General features: G+C 33.3%; 1 protein-coding gene across 3 annotated transcripts in view; it reads right to left on the bottom strand.

Annotated features, from left to right (window-relative positions):
- kar (monocarboxylate transporter 10-like protein kar) overlaps positions 1–22,166 on the bottom strand; it is an 82,813-nt gene that overhangs the window by 35,085 nt on the left and 25,562 nt on the right. For all 3 annotated transcript variants that reach the window (XM_072534535.1, XM_072534533.1, XM_072534534.1), the window contains exons 2-4: positions 10,122–10,468; positions 4,103–4,397; positions 161–352 (exon numbers count right to left, since the gene is read on the bottom strand). In XM_072534535.1, coding sequence (XP_072390636.1) covers positions 161–352; positions 4,103–4,397; positions 10,122–10,468 — 834 coding nt within the window. The remainder of the gene's footprint in view (positions 1–160; positions 353–4,102; positions 4,398–10,121; positions 10,469–22,166) is intronic.

Genomic DNA, 22,166 nt, shown 5'->3' with positions numbered 1-22,166 from the left:
TTCTTTTATGATTTCTATTATTATTGTGATGTATAGTGTTATTTTTATTTTTATTTATGTTTCTACAGTTTATAAATAATATTTTACAACAAATAGTAACAGTAAAAACTAAGACAGTACAGGAAATATATAATTAACGTTTAAGCAAAAATATTCTTACCTAAGAGAGAAATAAAACAGCCGTCAAAAAGCCCCATGGCTAACGTAATGACAACCAGCCATGGATAGTGTCCAACGGTGAAAGGTAATAACATAGTCATTAGACCTATGCTAAAGAAACTGAGCTGTTGCATGTATATCCTGTTTACATTTGGCAAATCAGCTATATATCCAAAAATAAGTCTTCCAATGCCTGAAATAATATGATGAGTATTATTGTTTATCGAGATTTTGCAATTACAAATATATATATATATATATATATATATATATATATATATAAGACGTAAGAATTTAGGTTTTCAATAATATTTATCTGTTATCTGTAAAAACACATTAAATTAATTATAATTATCAAAAAGTTTAGCGAGTTGTCTTAAAAACGAATTATTGTTTTATTTATGCATTCAAATAATAATAACACATTTTTAGCTAATTGTTTTAAAAACAAATTGGTGTTTTATGAACATATTTACGGGGCGTTATTCAATATACATATCATGTTGAGCCTTATGTGTAATATAATTTATTACAAAGGATCCCGGCACTTTTCTTATGTAAAAGTTAGCAGAGGACAGAGACTGTTACCACAGGGTAGTGATGTAACGAATGTCAGTTTTGTCGGTGGCATATATTCGCATTCGCGAATACTCATGCGAATGCGAATATTCAGTTTTTTTTTAATTTGGCAATTTTAATTGTCTCCGGCATTGCCGGCAGTCTCATTTGCGTGAGGTGTGTAGTTAGATAAGTTCAGATAAATTTAGTAATCCAGCAATTTTCAGAACAATTATACAAATCATGTACTGTATTACATTACAGTGTAGTGTACATTATAATATGTATCTTGTTCCGAAAATTGCTGAATTAATAAATTTATCTGAACTTATCTAACTGAAGTCGAACTGTTTATGTTTGTTTCTTTACATAAAAACACATAGACTTCCCCATGTCTCTATTAACATCTTTATCAACGTCTGTTATACCTTGCAATTTTTAGAAGGTTCAGATTAAAGCAGAAATCTGAATTTGTTTCGAAACTATTTTACGGATTTTTCTATCAGATGTCGCTATTGCGTCCATAACGAAGCCATTTTATTGTAGCTTCTTAAAGACAGAAAAGATTTATTTTTCACGTTGAGAACGCCTATGAATAACTGTTCTGATGAGACTTATTAAGTCGAAATACGTATCAACAGATACATAGACGCTTTGTGCGTGAAATCAAATCTTTGCTGTCTTTTTCAGACTATTTTTAATTTGTAGTTTAATAATTCTTAAGACTTTTTCAAGATGATTGTCTAAAATTAAAAAATTTTGGATAATAAAAGTTTCAGAGAATAATTTGTTTTTGTTTGTTTACACTGCATCATTTACTTTTTGTTTTCTAATTTTATAGTTTTCTAAGCTTGTAAAATAAAGTGAGTTTTCTTATAAAAAAACTGAGAAGTGAATGGATTTTTATTTTATAAACCTAATCTTCAAATTATTTTTTTTTCTTATACATATCTATATGCAAAACATTCGCACAAATTTCGCGAATGCGAATATGCAAAACTATGCGAATATGCAAAACTATGCGAATATGCAAAAATATGCGAATATTCGCGAATGCGAATATTCGTTACATCACTACCACAGAGGTTTTGTTCGTCCTTAATTTTATGTTAACTACACTTCTCCAAGAAATTAACACACCACTTCGAAATATTAAAATATTTTATTAGCGTTAATAAAAATTTCCATTGTAATGTTATATTTTGCAAGCCCCTTGTATATGCTATTCGTACACTCTATACTTATTGACTGCGTTTTATCCGTATAGTTTTTTTGTATCCGTATAATTCTATAAATATACTAATTTCCAAGTGTTCACGAATTTTATTCGGCTACTGTTTAATTGTTGATTATTGTTAATTGTGTTTATTATGGAGCATCAACCACGTAATTTAACCCGAGATGAATGTGCCCAAGCAGTGATACTGTCGGAAGAAGGTTGGAGTTACCGAAGAATTGGTCGTCGGTTTAATATGTCCCACACATCCGTCTCACGGGTATTAGAAAGATTCCTCGAAACAGGGGATCATACTCGCAGACCAGGGCAAGGACGAAACCGGGTAACTACCCCTATTCAAGATAAATTTTTAAGAATTTCTGCTCTTCGACAACGTTTTGTAATACATCGAAGTCTACAAATTCAGCTTCGAGACGTGCATGCTATACAAATTAGTACTAAAACTGTTCGCCAGCGACTTAGGGAATATAACTTGACACCTAGGATTGCCGCCCGAGGTCCTCTATTAACTGCAGAGCATCGAAGGGGGAGACTACATTTTGCCAAAGAACACCGTAATTGGTTAGAGGCTGACTGGGAACGAGTGCTATTTACTGATGAATCCCGATTTTGTTTGTACAATAACGACAGACGTGTTCGTGTGTTGCGACGACCCAACGAACGATATGCTCAGTGTAACTTCTCACACACCACATTTTTTGGTAAAGGATCCGTTATGGTGTGGAGTGGTATTTCTTTGACCACACGTACGGACCTGGTGGTCATACAAAATGGAACTGTTACAGCTGAAAGGTACATATTGGAGATCCTGGAGCAACATGTAGTACCATTCGCTCCTTATATCGGTGAAAATTTCTTACTAATGCAAGATAAGACTTCACGCTGCACAGATCGTCAGAAATTATCTAGAAGAGGTAGAAATTAACACTATGGAATGGCCAGCACATATTTCGGATTTAAATCTGATTGAAAATCTCTGGGATATCCATGGTAGGCGATTAAGAGCGACACCGATCCAACCAAACAACTTACAGGAAGTGGGAGAGAGGCTGATCCAGATTTGGAGAGAACTAGACCAAAATGAAATACGGCAATTAATTTTAAGTATGGGATGAGTATATGATGTGCGGCTGTTATACGTAGTAGAGGTCGAAACACTCGTTATTAAGACTTTTTTTAGTTTACTTTTCTCATCATTATTTTTTTAGAATTTTCCGTTTTATTTTTTTTTCTCCTATACTTTAACATTTTCTGATGATTAGACAAATTGTTGTAATTACCAATAAAATGTAGAATAAATCTGGTGAAGTTTTATTTTTTTTTCTTTGCCTGTTTACAAATAAAATTGATTTATTGAAGTGGTGCGTTAATTTCTTGGAGAAGTGTATATGGATATATATGTAAATACATATCCCTGTGTGCTCGTTACTCCATAGAATTATGGAGCGTCGTCCGTGTAAATATGGCCTTAACAAAGGCGTTCCTTCTTTACTATATAAGTTTTGATTATATGGGTTGTGTTTTCCCCTTCATAATGGATTGACGTTGATAAATAAAACTTCAGAGATTCGAAGGTACAGTGGTAACACCAGCTACAGAGTTAACTGTGAGGCAGTAAACCTGTGAAGGCTGAGGACTCCCGGCATGGGAACCCCAGCAGGTCGCTAAGGACCCAGACCGGTCCAAGGTCTGGTGATCAATAGAGACCGATTGCTTGATATGTTTCAGAGAGGTTATTTCGAACATTTTTTGTAGCTATCCTCCTATTTAAAATTATATTATTAGTATATTCTGTTATTGTTCTGGTTTAATGATAATGATTTGTATAAAACAGTTCTTGAGAATGTATTAAAGGAATGAAAAGTGCTCGTTAAGATGTTTTATTTTTTTTGCATAAAAACGGCGCCTCATATAGAAAATAGACAAGAAAGATTTTTTGTCACGAGTTGAACGAAAAAGTTAATGATTATTAATTAGAAATACTCAGTGGCGTACCATTTTTTTTACTGAATTTTGCCGAAGGTACCTACCTTCGATAAACTTATAAGTAATGAGAACAGCAAAAGTTTTATTTTATGACTTAAGTACAATCATTGTATATGACTTATAGATATTTGGCTACATGTCAAATTTTATTTAAACGATTACCTGATGCTATTCCAATACACATTATGGGCAGCTTAGTATCTGAGCCATCTTCAAACTTCTCCTTCACAAGTTTCGACATATAGACGTATGGTACAAAATAGCCGAATAATGAAAATGCGATCGTAGACACCCAGACCACATATCTAAAATTTTTCAGTAATGCGAGGTTAAAAATACTGCGAAATGATATTTGCTTCCTTTTGGTTGAACTAGTTGTATTTACTGGCTTAAATAGGAAGGAAAACAGCATGATAAAACTCGATTTTAAGGCTAGAAACCTCAGGGTCCATTCTATCTGAAACAAAAACGTACTCTTAAGGAAAATATTTTTATAGGTTTAGTGACTAGACAAATAATAAATATAACACTCAGCGGCACGAAAAACGGAGCATTCGTATTTTTAAAATAAAAGCTATAGTTCTCCTTAAACTTTTATTATTATAATATCGTAAACACAAACTGTTTTAAGTAATTTCCAAAAAAAAATTAACTTTTGAACAAAGAACTGTTTCAGTAGATAACGCTTAATTATTGAAAACTTAAATCATGCGTCCGGACAAACTTACTTTAATAATAAATATTTCCTCCACGTGCTCGAATTATTGCCCGAATTCTCATTGACACGCCTAAAATCAAATGAGAAATGTCCTGTTGAGGAATAGGTTCCCATTCCTCTAAAAGGGATTCTTGTAACTGATATAAGGTTAAAGGGACAGGAACAGGACTTCGTATCCTTCGCCCAAGCATGTCCCAAACATGTTTGATTGGGTTTGTGTTTGGACTCAATGCTGACCAGTTCACTACAGGAATGTTTACTTACTGTGAGGCTTGGCATTATCATGCATCAGAACAAAGTCATTTCCAATAAAACCAGCATAAGGCACAACGAAATCTTAGAGAATTTCATCAATGTACTTGGCAGCTGTTATGGAGCCTCTCGGAACGATATGCAATTCTGTACGTGCCTCTAGACAAATTCCAGCCCACACCATAATTGAGTCCCCTTGATAGCCTACCCTAGGACTAAAGGTACATTCTGCAAAACGCTCATGTGGTCTTCGCCATACTCTCTCACGGCCATCTGGAGACCGCAAGGTAAATCTGGACTCATCGGTAAATAAATCGTGCCTCCAATTATTTACAGCAAAATGAGCATGGTTTCTGGCAAACTGAAGCCGCGCAACTCGATGACGCCTTAGAAGTTGTAGGCCCATTACAGGTCTGCGACTGCTTAAATTTGCTTCTCCAAGCCTTCGCCTAATTGTTTGTTCACTTACGTTAGTATTCCGGACGTACTGAAGTTGATTTCGGATTTGTACAGCCGTGGCACGACGATCTAAAAGGCCGGGACACTTAACATACGCTCAAGGAAATCCAATAGTTGATATTGAAGAAACAAAAACAACATGGATGAACTACGTGACAACAACATTTGAAGACAATAGAAATGTCACCGTCATACAAAATAAAAATGACGATACCGTACCACCTATTCTCGAAGCGGAAGTAGAAGCTACTATAAACAACATTAAGGAGGGAAAAGCCGCAGGACCAGACGAGTTCTACCCAGAATTTTTGAAAATTATGGATAAAAACGAAGTAAAAAGACTTATCTTGATCTTTAACAATATATACCAAAGTGGAAAAATACCCCAACAGTGGCTAAGATCAACTTTTATAACAATCCCTAAAAAACCCAATGTCAAAACTGACATACTGCTCTGTCGTTATGTAAGTCCTATTCGGCATCTTTGTCAAGAAAAGCCCTGTCTCATCACAGTTGAAGACTTGCTGGGAGATATGTATCCTTTGGCTTCTATCATTTAGGAAAACGTTTTGATGTAAAGCTCAGCTGTTTTCACATCCGAACTTGCTGCCTCATCATGCTTGACGACGGAGTGAATGTCGGTCCTTTTTCTTAAGTTGTCAAACCAGTCCCAACTGGCTGGAGTCTTCCGATTTATCATTTGTGGAAGTGTGTGGGATCTGCTCCAGCAAATCTTCGTAAATCGCTCGTGCCTACTCACGTATGATATATATACTTTGGAGACCAGTTGGATGTTTTTAACCTGGATTTTTGGTAGCCGGTGACTTTCCATAACATGATATTCGTGTTCAGCGACAATATATTCAATATTTGCTGGGTTAAAATTTTTTTAATATGCAGGTCTGGAAAATGCATTTTCCAAATGCATTTTTCTTATGCACAAATGCAATTTTTCATTTCTTCATGATCGCATTAGTTCGCAAAATTTCCTGACGGTCTCACGAATCGAATGCACCAAACTGCATCTGTCCGTCTTACTGCAACGATTTTCGAAGATTCATTGCTTTATTTCCTCGACTATTAAAAAATATCACTCATACAATACTTACTAAAAAAATAATCAATAATCAAATAATATAGAACGACTTTGCCCTTCGTTGAGTAAATTAATGTTAATTAAATTAAATATATTTTATCTTTTAATATAATTAACGATAACAATTAAAATTCATTTAACTATTGGGGAATTACGATTTACAGAATATTTACTATACATTTATTTATAGATTTATCTATTAGTTTTTTGTATTTACAAAATATAAAGACAAATTATATATCAATTATATGAAAATATAAATATAAATATTTTTGTCAAACAAAAAGAGAACGAGTTCAAATAAAATAGTATGAACTATTTATTTTATTCTAAAAATTATTGTTTTTACAGCGAAAATTAAACAGAAAATAACAGTGTTTATAGTTCTAAACATTGTTTATTTTATTTTATTGTTTACATTTTCTATTTATTGAAAAGTTGTGAAATTTATGTATTACAGTTTTTGATGGAATGTATTCTTGGAATCAATTAAATTACAATAAAAAAAATCCGACTAGTTAAAGAAATATTTCATTTGAATTTTAAATTAGACTGTACTTATTGAAGACAACATTATCTGCATTTAATGAGTACCCGCCGTTAAGATAGGCAAAAAGCCCTCACTTCCAAAATTCAATTTTTTTCATTTGTTTACGTTCTATGTGAATAACACGTTAAGCACCAAAGCGCGCTCCTTTTGCCTTAGACCAAAGGATTTTTTTATACTTCCGACATCAAAATTATATTAGTTTTTGTGTGTGCATGACAATTTGGCGTTCTGACAATTAAAACAAGGGAAAAACGTTGTGGTCACTTTTGGTGCACAAGATCTGTACTAGTAGCAAGATATTTACTAGGCCTTTCTTGGCAGCTTTATGAAGACCACTTTATCATTTCTGTCCCTATTTCTCCAGAACACAATTATCTATATAGTATGGTATAAAATTAGACCCAACCCCTGGTATCCAAAGTAAAAGTTATTCTTCAACACCAAATTGTTTTATATGGTCAGCATATAGTTCAGTAAAAAGTTACACTATTTCGAGAATCGGGTTTGGGAGGAGTTGGTGGAGAAGTCGGTAAATTCGTAGTTTTTTACGTTTTCCGCAAATATTTCGAAAACTATGCGTTTAGCATGAAGAAGGTTCTATACAAAAATGATCTAAGCAAAATTTAAAACAACAAAGGTCCTATCCATAATCCTTCCAAAATCAACGGTTCCGGGAGCCACGGAGGGTGTAAAAGTGGAGGTTTTTCCATATTTTTTTTTGGAAAATTATAATATTATTACTGAGGAAACTAATTTTTTTTACCGGATTGTGTTTTTTGAATGTAACTTGCTATTTCAGTGGTTGGTAGTATGTTAGAGATAAGCTCTTTATTAAAGGTAAAACTCACCACTTTCTCAAGGGGCGCTCCTTTTTAAGGGAATAGCGGCTTCCCCAGGACTAGGCCATATAAATCTGTGGTACGGAGAAACCCACTCTGAACTTTCTATGGACAATGCCGCATGAATATCTTTCCAACAGTAAATTCAAACAAAATCATTTTAAATACTCAAAATATTTCTTGCATATTAGTAGTGATTATAATGTAATGAGTTTCAAGTAAACTGATTCATCCGTTCAAGTAAACTTATTCATCAGTTTCAGTTCTCTTCAAATACAACATCCCCCTCTTCTACATCTTCGTCTATGATGGTTGTGTCCCTATTATCACATCCTAGGCCTGAGAAATTGCTGCATATGCTTGAGCAATTTAGACCACTCTTTCTACACTCACAGTTACGGATGCATCCGTCTTTGCAAGTATACACTATGAAGGAAAGTAACTCCTCGGGAGCTGTAGCACGCACTGTTGTAATTGGTGTCAGGTGTTCGTTAATCTTCTTTCAACCCCACTCGAGCGGATTCTTCTTCTCATTCAGCCAGTTCTGTACCTGGTGGTAGATTCTGATCGAATTCTGGCTGGAAGATTCTAAAGTGAGTGGTAGTGCAGTTAACTTGTGCACAGAATATATAGGCTGCTTTGCAATAGCCTTCACGTAAGACTGGTAGTGAAAACAATGTTCCTGGCACCAAAAATCGCAAGAAAGAAATGCTTTCCGGCGTCAGCTATTGAACTGGGGTCAGCTTTAGAGTCGTTGAAAACTAGAAGTTTTCTACGAAGAGCATTGTTAGCTAGCATTTTCCTGTAAATACGTATACTGCAATTAGTACATCCTTCATATTCCCAATGCCTCGTTGAATGTCAGTAATAGTGTAGACTTTTTGCTGCTGATTGCTTTTCTTTGGTACCACCATTTTTAATTTCTTCTCTGATGGTGCGTGGACAGTCAACAAAACTAGTAGGCCCGTGTCATCACCAATAACACAAGATTCAACATCTTTGCAAGAGTACTGTAAGAAGTGAAATAAGGCCCCATTTTGTTGTTAGCGTTAACTAAAAAATCACTCTGGTTTATATTTACATGGATTGAGTCTTCAGCTTTTACTTCAATGCTAGAACGTGCTCGGCGTATGTGTTCTTCATAATTTTTGTTTACTTGCTGGTATCCATCAAATACAACAGTCACTCTTCCGTAATGAGTAATTATGTAGTCTCTGTATTGCTCCCAAATCTGTTTGAAGTTAGCTGGGCGTCGCCAGACAACACAATGAAGGAGGTGACCTCCATCAATGATATATGACATTTTCCATGAAACTAGAGTACATGATGATTCTTTTGTGCCTGGAACCAAAACAGTAACCATTGAAGATTTGCTTCCTTTTGTCATCAAGTCAGATTCGTCGAACAAAGATCGAGGATAAGCACATAGTTCATATTGAAATACTTCTTTAAGTCCCGTAACACTCCTTACTGTACACACCATCCGATGTAAAAACTATCTCTATTCCTAAGTTCGAATTATTCGCAATACTATTGTTGTCTAGGTTAGTTCATAAAATAGTTTCGGTATATGAAAATCGTATCCAATTTTCATCTGCTTTATGAACTGATTCTCAGATTACCCTATGTTGGATTAATTCTTCTCTTTCTCGTAGGAACACAGGGTGGTGGCGAATCGTGTATCCCAAATACAAGATTTAAATAACCAATTCACTCGGAGACATCCCAGTTCACAGGACAATGCCGCTGATTGTCTGACAGCGAAGGAATTTTGAAAATCACCTATTTGGTGGAATGCCGCAGATTTTTTATTGAAACCCCATTTACTCTAGTCAATTAACGAATCTCACATTCCAAAAGGTATACTATCCGAAGAACGAAAGGTAGCATTACCAACCCGACAACTATTAGTTCAGAAAACGATGTGTGTGAGATTAGAACAAGGATCTGCACAACAGTATATAAACGAGTGGATACTAAACAGAAATAAGAATAAGAATGAAATAATCACATAGGACAATGGATAGCAAGAGATAAATCACCAAGCGAAAGAAGAACCATCAGCCTATCACGCAAAAGATGGAGTGCTATCTTACAGGTATCAATCCGTGAATGAACAAGCAGAATTGCTAGAGACAGGACGAAGAGGAAGAAGAACAAAAAGAAAGGCTAAAAATATTAGAGGTGTTCTGTTACATATTACATGCTACTTAAGTTTAATATAAGTGCAACCATTTAAAAATATTACTAATAACATACCTACTTACCCCAAAATTTTTCAAAAATACGTCTATCAAATATGGCATCGCTATCGTAAACACCGAACTGCCAGCTGTTACAAATCCATTTACTTTTCCTAAATATTTTTTAAAATAGTGTCCTAGAATGGCCAATGACGGTGTGTACATTAAAGCTCCTCCTAGTCCGTACATAACTCCATACGTAATGCACATGATTACTATATCCTCGATGAAGAAAGAAGAAAGTAACATGCCACCAGAAGCTATTGCACCGCCCAAGAAAGTAGTCCGTCTGATACCGATATAATCAGTAAGTACTCCAGCTACTGGAGAAACGAAAAATACTGTGCCCATTGAGAAGGAGCCCACCAAAGCTGAAACAAAAATATATACATATAATATATTCTAATCTGTAACAATAATAGGTATTCTTAGACATAAATTATTTCAGATTAGATCACAAACAACCGATTCTTTTAATAGCTAGCAAGTAAAGGAATCCTTGTCTTACGCCTCGGTTGATTTTTACTGGTACTAAGACAAGGAGACACAATATCTCCAAAATTATTTACAGCTGCCCTAGAAGATATCTTTAAGTCAATAGACTGGGAAAATAAGGGAATCCCTATTAACGGAAGATACTTTAACCATCTTAGACACGCAGATGATGTAGTACTAATAACCGACACGTGGAATGCACTGAATACGATGATTGACGAGCTACACACAGAATCCCTAAAAAAAGACTGAAAATAAATTTCAGCAAAACTAAACTAATGTTAAACAAACCTATGATAAACATCCAAGGGACAGAGATAGAACACATAGATGAATATACATATCTGGGTCAAAATATCAAGGTAAGCAAAGAAAATCAGACTACCGAAATAAGCAGACGTGTAAAAATGGGATGGGCAGCATTAGGAAGACTCTCATATGTACTTAAAATACAAATATACCTCAAAAACTGCGAACCAAAGTGTTTAATTCCTGTATCCTACCTGTACTTACGGGTATATGGAGCTCAAGCCTGGGCATTCACTAAAATAAACATGGAGAAGATTAGAAAAACTCAGAGAGCTATGGAACAACAGATGCTGGGTGTTCAATCACAAATTAACCCCTTAATTTGTAATCTCACATTATTCTTAACTTCTTAATCTATTATAGTTTCACCGTGTATAAGTGACATTGTAAAACGATATCGTATAATATTTTAATAATTAGTTCATTTACCTACAACTAAATAAATTGCCGAATAATATATTTTCTAATTGAACTTCCTAAGTGTCGAACATCACATAACGAACATCATATTGTGTAATTACCAGTAGCTGTCAATAAATCAACACTTTTACTCCAGAACTTCAACATTTTATTATACCTATCATCGTCGATCGACAAAAAGCGGACAAAGGGGCACTTACAAACCGATTCGAACCTCAAATCTACGTTCGAAACTTTCCACTGGGTATCTCACTCAAATACCATAACACCAATGAAGACATTCGTAATAGAACAAAAGTAAAAGATGCTGTCGACCAGGCAGCTAAGCTGAAATGGAAATGGGCTGGACATAACGAACGTCTTAAGGATGGCCGATGGAATAAAGAAATCGGGAATTGGTGGCCATATGACGCCAAAAGACCACGAGGAAGACCGCAAATGCGCTGGAGCGATGATATTAAAAGAACTGAAAAGTAAAGGAATAATTTACTAAGGTAGACTAAGTTAAAGTACAGTAACGCAAGCAAGAAGTGACTGGTCATCTCCGCGTAAACGGAAAAGAAAGTTTTATGAGAGAGATAAAATAGGCTTGTCGAGTCTATTCCTACTGCATATTCCCAACATAAACAAATTATCGAGGACTGACACGCACGTGTTCCGACGGTCTTCGCCTGTTCATTAGTCAAGAGACTTAAATAATATGATGTATTGCCTTAAGCGAGAATAATTGTCATTTTACAAACTGCTCAGTCTGATTATATTCAAATTGTAATGTTTAGCATCCTAATCAAACTCGCTGGATAAATTTGACAGAGAAGCGATTACAAAAATAATCCCGAATTCTTTTTTCGAAATGAAATACCCACAATAGATAAAGTTTTGAGACAACGTATAGACAAAGAAATGGTACCTTACTTTGAAAGGCATTCTGCAAAAATGTTTATAAAGGAAAAACCTTTGCGTTTGGGTATAAGTTATGGTGCCTCTGTTCATCTGATAGATACCTATTTCTGTTTATACGCTAGAACAACAAAATCAGATTTACGCTTGGATGCTGATGTAGTATTAAAATTACTAAGGGCCGATTGTTCGAACGCTAACCAAAACTTAATTGTAATCAAATATTTAATTAAAATCAAATTCATCACATGTTGAGGTTATGTTGACTGACTTATTTTATTCAATTTTATTATTTTACGTTTTAATTTAAAATAAACCATAATTAAACTCTTTCTGATGTTAATTTCATGTTTTTATTTACAAATCAATATTAATAATAAGTAATTTTTAATAATTTTGACAGCTGCTGATTTGATTGTAATTAAATATTTGATTACAATCAAGTTTTGATTAACGTTCGAACAATCGGCCCTAAGTGTTGTAGAATCTCCCTCTAACCAAAGGGTATTTTTTGACAACTTGTTTTCATCTTATAAGCTGTTCACAATATTGAAAGAAACGGGAATTTATGCAACTGGCACAGTGCGAGAAAACAGGATTAAAAGTGTCCACTGAATACTTATTATTTCTAAAAAAGATATATAAGGTTCGTTCTACTTCGTTTTTGACAAAGAAGCTGAAGTGTCTGTAGTTAGATGGAATGACAACTCAGTCGAGACAGTAATATCCAATAACTGTCCGGTCCATACCATAGGCTCGAAAGAAGTAAATATACTCATGCGCATGCCGAATGATATCCAAGAATACAATAGATGTATGGGCGGTGTTGCCTTACATGTCAATGGCATAGCAAATTACAGGATTTGGTGGCCATTTTTTAAAAACGTAATTGATAGTTCCATTGTAAATGCCTGGAAACTTTACAGATTGGCAAATAAATTCCCTAATCGATTTTATGTCATATTGTAGTTTGTCTAATGAAATCGGAAGATAAACAACAAGAAGAATTAGAAAATAATGAGAGTGAAGAAGATAAAAAGTCAACTATACCGTTGACAGTAAACATGGGTAGACCGTCGAAAAATAGCTTACCAGATGAAATCCGAAAAGATAAGATAGGTCATTTAGGCATGCAGAAAATGCAAGAAGGTGCAGGCAGTGTTCTAATCATACTGTTTTTGTTTGTCAAAAATGCCAAGTTTATTTACACTAATTATTCTGAGATTTTTCACAAAAAATAAAATTGTGTATTTTAATTTTTATATTTCAGTTCCGTCAAAAGTTCGAAAACGAACCATTTTTGTTGTGACACCTGTCAGGATCAAAGTGTAAAACACTCTTTTTACGAATGTTTAAGTTTATTTTACCCAAGTTAATAAAATATATTTCATAAAATTGCAGTATTTCTCTGCTTGGCGGTTAATAGGTTAACGATATTTTAAGAGGCCAAAAAATTGCCGAACACATCGATTGTGATCCTTCGTTTCCACCGATAAATATGATTAGGCTCCGAACGAAAAAGCATTTATTTGACTACAGTGTAAAGATGAGGTTCAAAAAAATCCATTTGACCAATTTAAAATTAATTTTTACTTTGTTATATTGGACACTGTCTTATCAAAATTGAAAGAAAGGTTCGAACAAATAAAGCAACACGATACACTGTTAAATTTTCTCAACGACCTATATATTTTCCTTAAAACGGATAAATTAATTAGCACATTACAAAATGTAAAGCTCTTTAATATTTTATTTGATGCAGCGAAAAACGAAAAAATATTGTATGTCAAGATTTATATGGTGAGATTAACAATTTTGTGTCCTATTTTTTCCCTAAAATGAACGCATTAAATGCCATGAACTACTTGTTCGGCAATAACCTCATTTATTTCCAAATTTAGTAATTGCTATACGAATTTTTTTAACATTACCTCTGACAGTAGCTAGTGGAAAAAGAAGCTTTTGAAGACTTAAAATAATAAAAAAATTTTGACGATCCACAATCGCCTAAAAAAGGATTTCAGACATCCATCATTAATATTGAAAAGGACATTTCAGAAAATAAAGTTGTGTCTGACATTATTTAAAAACAAGCTAGAAAAGCAAAATTTACTGTATTTATTAGTAGATATGATATCATCCTGCTCTGTATTTATATTTATGTATTTAGTGCTTTAATATAGAACATTACAAATAAGTTGTAAAATTATATTATATTGACTAACTCTGTATGCTTCTTAAAATTTTGATTTTTTTAACGTAAAATTGTTTTAAATTTTTTATTTGCAGATGCTTACAAAGTTACTGTGAAGGATCGTGTATTTGCACCATTCGACCAAATCGGTGCGATTTGACGGCAGACAACCAAGTCAGTCTGCAGCAGAACGACAGAGTGGGGGTAAATTTTATCGTGTATATTGTGACAACGACAAAATCGTATGACTCCAAAAAAATCATTTGCTGATTAATTTCGAAAACGGCTTATAGCTAGAAGGTTTTAAGAGATTTCTTTGACATTTGTAAAGAAAAAGAGTGTCTTTGGAAAATAAAATTGACATCATATCATGATAAAACCGCTAGAAAAAAACTGAAGATTTTGGTTGCTAAAGTTCAAGAAATGAAAGCGGATACTAATGAAGAGTTAATAAAAAAGAAAATTAATAATTTTCGAACATGTTACAAAACAAATTAAAATTATCTGGATATAATCGGAATTCTTCTAATAAATGTACGTGACAGTATGTATGTCTTTTCAACAACCAATCTTTGCGCCACCGCCTACGTTTCTTGTATTTTTTTCGTTTATACAAAGAGCAAGAGTCGCTAAAAGTATGTCGTTATCTGACATGTTTTTGATTTGAAAGTAAAACTCATAATCCGATTTTCAACATTACTGTATTCGCTCCGTGCGTGACTGACGCGACACCTACCGCCTTCATCTGACTGTTTTGGACCTACCAATTTTCAGGTTAAACATATGACATATGTTTGACATTGTTAAATACAGGCGAAATTGACAATTATTAATAATTAACTTTTTAATTATATTTTTTCAGTTTATGTACAAAATAAATGTAGTATTAAAAACTGGGTTTCTCAAAATTCATCATAATATATCTTTTTAACCCCAAACGGAAAAGAAAGGGAAAAATCTAGTACTGGCAAATCAAGTTTTTCACGTGAAAGAGCATATAATTAAAAACAGTAATAGTAAAAGGTATGATATAAAAGCTAAAGTCATCAGCTCTGCAGTTAGCTTGAAGCCTTATAAAATATCATTTAAGGTAAATTATTTAAATATTTCCTATTTCAATTGCATAAAAATGAGGTTATGTGATATTTACTATTTCATATTAATAGCACGGATCCATCTTTTTCTTTTCTCTAATTTATATGTAATCTTTGGGAACCTATAAAAACTACACTTACTATTTTTGCTATTATTAGCACAATTAAATACGCAACATGTATTTGCACACATTTTTGATAAAATTTATGCGTAAAAAGATTCCAATTTTGTCATATTTCGCCGCTACGCACGCTGGCATCGTTTCAAGGTACCCCTACCATGGTCACGCACGGAGCGAATACCATTTTTCAAAGTAAAAACGTTGCATGTCACAATTTATATAAAGTGACGTCACTTATATTTAAAATTTCCAGAACGTCAAACTTAAGAGTTCAAATTTTCCTAACAGCTAATAATACGAAACCCATACGGAACTGCTCGATCGTTAATAGGCGTCAACATGGTATAATAATCAGAAAAATTTAATCATCATTATATTGAGAATCTTAGAATTATATTGATTAAATAACCAAAAACATTTGTTATTATTAATAATATAAATTTTATGAAATAACTCTTTTAGTCTAATATTCCACAAAATAATAATTTTAATTAAATACTTCAAATACTTCAAATTTTAATGACAGTTCAGCGTGTGGCAAAATTGTGTTGCCGCTTTTTTAGAGTAAGAATTTTGTTTATGTTTTAATTTCTTACACAATTTGATCATAATATATTATATATTAATAAATTGTATTTATAAATACATATTAAATTTAGATTTATAGCTTTAAAAACTAATTATTGTTGTTTATTATTGTGATTGTGCTATGCCAAAACAACTAAATATATAAGATAGATAAAATTATTGACTAAATCTTATAATATATAAGATAGATTATTTTGAACAAGAAATAATGGCCGGACGTTTTTACTATTAATGCTCTAAGAGACAAGTTTAAAATTTAGAATATATAATTATGTATTAGTGCATTTACTGTTAATATAACAGTTTGACAAATAGTTGACATTTTAAAAATTCCTCACTTACTAACTATTCTGATATTTTGGCAACGCTGTGGGGTACTGACGTCGTAAATCTTGAATGACGTGCAATCATTTTTTTATGAAAAATTCTATACTGCAATTATTGTATTCGACAAAATCGTACTGCGCCGTTGGAACGTGAGTGGCGGGCTTTAGAAACGGCCCTTGTTTGGATCTCCACATCGGAACGTTTTCAAATTATATATTTTTTTAATTCAAAATTAATTCCAATTAAATAACAACCGGTTCTGTAGATTAATGTTTATTATTTCTGAAAATTGGTTAAACGTTTGAAAGTGATACTAATTATTATTGTATCAATTATGAAATGTATTTACAATGCATAAACATATAAAAGAAAATCCATTGGGGTATTACGTACTAAGTATCAAAATTTCATCATATACCTATTTAATTGATCCGAAAAATTTTCAATCGAATAAATTGACGGTTATTGATTTGTCGAATAGCCAGTTCAATTCAAATTGACCCCGGCGCAACCATTGTTTAGTTTCTTAATTTCACTGAATAGTTTCCCAACGTATGCTTATAAACAAACAATTATCATTTAATGATATTTGTATATAAAGTATTTTCCACCTAAGAAGGCCGCTTTTTAACATTTTACTGCTCTGTTGTTTCAATCAGCACTGCTTAACAAGTTATCGTTTATTGGTTTTAATATTTTATTGCAATAGTACGAGTACGAAATATTTATTTAAACAGTGAATTTATTACATGTTATTTTTTTTTTTTTAGTTTCTTCTGACGTATCTGTAGGTTTACCCAATAATCAAAGTTATGTCTTCACAAGAACATATTATTTCAAAAATAAGGAGTATCATGTGTCATAATAATTGTAATCTCCTTTATACACACTTTAAAAATTTGTTTAGCAATGTATTTTTTAAATCCACACAATCATTGAAAAAAATTTTATTTAAAAATATCTTTCTGCTAACGACACTGTTATCGACCACGTAAATCAAATTCTAACTTGTCATCATTTTACACTTCTGTTTATCGTTAAAAATTAATTGATAGTCGTGGGTTGTATTGGTGTTATTTAATAATTTAGCAAAATACATAATCAGCAAAAATCTTATTTAAAAGATGCGAACGGCTTTTGCAATTACAATAAATGCAGTGTTTATGCCTGTTTAGCATTGGCTGTTAAATAATTTGTGTTCGATTGTTTCGTCTGTTGTACAACCCTTGTCCTTTTTAGGATGTAGTAGTTGTATATAAGTACCTATTTTTTTTATAGTAGTGTAGTGAAGCAGTATTTTAAATTAAAATGAGTAATTTGGAAGAAAATAAAATACAGTGGAAGCGTAGAGTGTTATCTCCAGAAGAACGGCGTTTAGTTCTGAAAGTCGAAAGTTATTTCAATTTGGAAAAAAAAATAATATGGGTCCATTGACATCTGTTATGGCAGTTCAGAAACTCACATGCGATGCTTGCGGTATCTCAGAGAGGACATTCCGAAGAATTAATAACATGAGTGAGGATGAAATAAATAAATTAAGCAAGAGAAATCGTCGACATCCAAAAACTTTAGATTTGCACCAGTCAATTAAACTTGCAATTAAAAATATTATATATAATATGTATAAAGCCAAAATGTAACAGTTAGTGCTGTGTTACAAAAAATAAAAGACAAGGAACTGTGTGATACATATTAGTTTAACAAGTTTGTGGAGAGGGCTGAAACATTTAGGTTTTCGATATAAAAAGACAAATAATAGACAAGTTGTATTTTTTTTTCGATAAAGGAAATATGTCAAAATCGTTCTGACAAAATGGCACCACGAAATGTTATTCGTGCGTTAAACGTGAGCTGCAGAACTGCATATCAGGATATCGTGAGCTACCTAAGCGTCAAAGTTTAATTACTGATTACAAGCTTTTGTATGAATTTCTTTCAGATATTTGAAGTAATTTATCATGCAGCCTATTTCTTTTAATTTCTGCAATTTTTTTTTTGTTTTTGTCTTGGTTTTATGTAATTTTAAAAGCTATGGGACGTATCCCTACTTTTTCAAGGTAAATTATGTCTTTTGTTATGCCATTTTTTTATATGCGCTTTTCTGTGGAACGTATCCACCGCATAAAACGAGCCTTACTGTATTTAAAAGACATTAAATATTATAATATTTATTTTAAAATATTATATTTAAATTGTATACGTTGTAAAAAATTTAAAAATATTAATTTGTGTTGTACCCCCTGCTAATAACTCTTAGTAGGGTTATTAAGAGGGGTAATGCAGGGATATTTTTGTTTAAATAAAAAAACATGCAATGCAACTAATATGAAAATGAAACAGTCCACAGATTTTCTTTGTATACCTTCATCTTGGAAATTATTCAATGTTTAGGCGTCCTCAGTGTATATTAATAAATGTTTTATCATATCAAATCTTTCAACATTAAAGTTCTTGGTTTTCACCTTAATTAATACGTATTTTAAATACGTTTAATGTTAAAAATATATTTTTTCTAAGCGATAGCGGTATGAACATTCGATCCACAGATTTACTTATACGTAGGTATCAAGTTTCAGTAAGGAAATAAGTTCAGTAGTAGTAGGTTTTCTGTAGTTTACGTAGTTTCTCTATGTACTCTTAATTTAATTTTAATAATACGAGGGAGTCTCAAATTTCAAGTTTCAATGTCAAATGTTGGTTAGAGTTATCGACGATTAAAATAACAACGCAACTGATTATTTTCTTTATATATTTACCAGATAAGGCAAACCAACACAACTGTACTATGGACGTAACAAGTGAAAACATTAAAAACATGTAAATAAATTTTCTTATTATGAAAATAATTGACGGGAGAAATTATACAGTTTGGTCTTGATCAATACAAAAAGTATCGAAACGCCTTACTGCCATACTCCAGTCATCAGAGATGAAAATGCCACTGAACCTCTAAAAATCATACGAACAAGCTGAATGTTGCTGATAATGTTTGCTGTCAATTTTGGGGCCCCAAAAAGTTGCAAAAACGTTACTTCCACCCCCGGCAGTACCGGTGCTACGGTATAAGGTGCCCGCCTGCAAAACTAGCATAGGCGCCCTTCGGTTTTTCTAAATTTAATTACTTATATTTATTTTAGCTTCTGTTAATCGTACATAATTTAGTAAAATTCGATGTAAATAGTTTAAAAATTTTTATTATCTTTGTTTTAATTTTTACAAAATTATAAATAAGACTGTTAATAGTTTTTAATTTTTTACATTTTTATGTGTTCTTCTTCTTGTTCTAATATCGCTATAACCCTTTGTGGGTCTTGACCTGCTTAATAACGTTCTTCCATTACTTAGCATACTGACGTACTTTCCTCCGCCACTGCCTGATGTTCATGATTTTAAGATCTTCCTCTACGCTGTCTATCCGCTTTTTATGGGGCCTACTTCTTGTATTATTTCCTTAGGGTTTCCATCTCTGGATTACTTTTACAGCTCGATTCTCTGTTTAATTACTGTTTTGTAGAATACATTTTTATGTAACATGTTTATTTACTACAAATCATTCATGTGCGCTCCTAACTACTGACACAAAACTTATAAACAACTTCAAAGAAATTTGAAGAAGATAAACAAAGCATTTCGAATAAGAGCAAAGCTTGTTGAAACAATCTATTTACCAATAAATTCTATTACTACGCTCTGTTCGGGAGGAATTCACATTTACGCACTCACATTTAAAAAATAAATTTTTCTATTTTACTATTTTGAAACATTCTTCATCATTGGCTCCACAACCCATGGTAGGTCTTGGCCTGCTCAAGGATAAGTCTCATCAATAATCAATAATATCGATGTCATCGGCGTACGCTAGTAATTGTACGCTGCGATTAATAATAGTTCCTCTGGTTGTTATTCCAGATTCTCTTATCGCTTTCTCTAGTGCAATATTGAATAGAAGGCATGATAGGCTGTTTCCTTGTCTAAGTCCTATCGGAGACTGGAACGTTCTTGAAACTCCGTTCTGCACTCTAACTTTACACTCGACTCTTGAGAGGGTCGCTTTCACCAATTTTACTAAGTGTACTGGTATGCTGAATTCTATCATGGCCTTGTATATGCATATGTTTTTTCCAGAGCTGCCTTAGAAGGAATATTTGATCGGTCGTTGAGATTTCTTTACGGAACTCACACTGATATTTACCTATTATGTCTTCACAATATCCCGATAGTCGGTCGTAAATAATATATGCCAATATTTTGTATGTTACGTTTAGGAGGGTTATTCCTCTGTAGTTGTCACATATGGTTTGATCTCCTTTCTTGTGGATAGGTACAATTATACCTACATTACAGTCTTCTGGCAACTTTATTTGCTTCCAGATCAGTTCTACCAGTCTACATATACAGTATGTCAGGTTTTTTTTGCCATGCCTTAAAATTTCTGAAGGAATGCCATCTGCCCCAGGAGCTTTGTTTTCTTTCAATTTTTGTATAGCTTGGATGACTTCTACCTCTGTTGGGATGTTATCTTTCTCTCTTTCGTCGTCAATGTCCTCGAGTTGGATTTCTGATTCATGGAGCCCTGTCTCACCTCTTATATTTAGCCTTTCCTCGAAGTTTTCTGCCCATCTTTCTAGTATCTGGTCCTGATCACCAATGATCTCCCCTGTTCTATTTCTAACGATTGATAATCTAGGTTTGAATTCTTTCCTGTTCTGGTTAATCCTCTTGTAGAACTTTCGCGTTTCTGCTTGCGCCTTATAGTTCTCTAGTTCTTTTAGTTGGCTCTCTATATGCTTCTTTTTTTTAAGTATTCGTTTTTCTTCTCGTCTCAGCTGCCTATACTCTTCCTCTGTTTGTCTCGTTCTTCGCCCTTGTAGTCTTCTATATGCCTGATTTTTTCTTTGCGTTGCTTGTGCGCATTCCATATCGTACCATTCTGACCTTAATTTTTTACGTTTTTGCTTTCTGATAACTTCAGTTGCCACTTCTTCCAATATGGCTCTACATTGCCTCCAATAGTTGTTAATATCTTTAACTATAACATCCGTGCAGCCTTCCAGCTTGCTTTCGAGACTTTCCTCGAATCTCTTAGCTGTCTCAGGGTTCTTCAACGCTTCTACTTTAAACCTTTCCTCTTTACCTCCTTTTTCTTTCTTTGCATTGGAGATTCTAGCTCTTAGTTTAGCTTGTAGTAGGTAATGGTCCGTGTCTATGTTCGCCCTGCGTCTTGCACGTATGTCTATCACGTCGCTGAAGTGTCTTGCGTCAACCACCACATGGTCGATTTGGTTTACTGTATTCCCATCTGGACTTCTCCATGTTCCCTTATGTATATATTTGTGCCTGAAGCATGTGCTGGCAATCACCATGTTCATTGATGAGGCTAAGTGTATTAGTCGAGTTCCGTTGTTGTTTGACTCTTCATGTAAACTGTGAATTCCAATGGTTGGCATGTATTCCCTCTCCTTACCTATCTTTGCATTAAAATCTCCATTAAGACCTTTACGTCATTTCTAGGACAATGTTGTATGATATTTTCCAGTTGTTCATAAAATGTTCATAAAACAATATATTTACCAATAAATTATATTACTACGCTCTGTTCGGTAGGAATTCACATTCACGT

Source organism: Diabrotica undecimpunctata, chromosome 6 (assembly GCF_040954645.1).
Source record: "Diabrotica undecimpunctata isolate CICGRU chromosome 6, icDiaUnde3, whole genome shotgun sequence".
Classification (NCBI taxonomy): Eukaryota; Metazoa; Arthropoda; class Insecta; order Coleoptera; family Chrysomelidae; genus Diabrotica; species Diabrotica undecimpunctata.
Note: the sequence above shows the minus strand (reverse complement) of the source record. Positions and strands in the feature narration are given on the sequence as shown.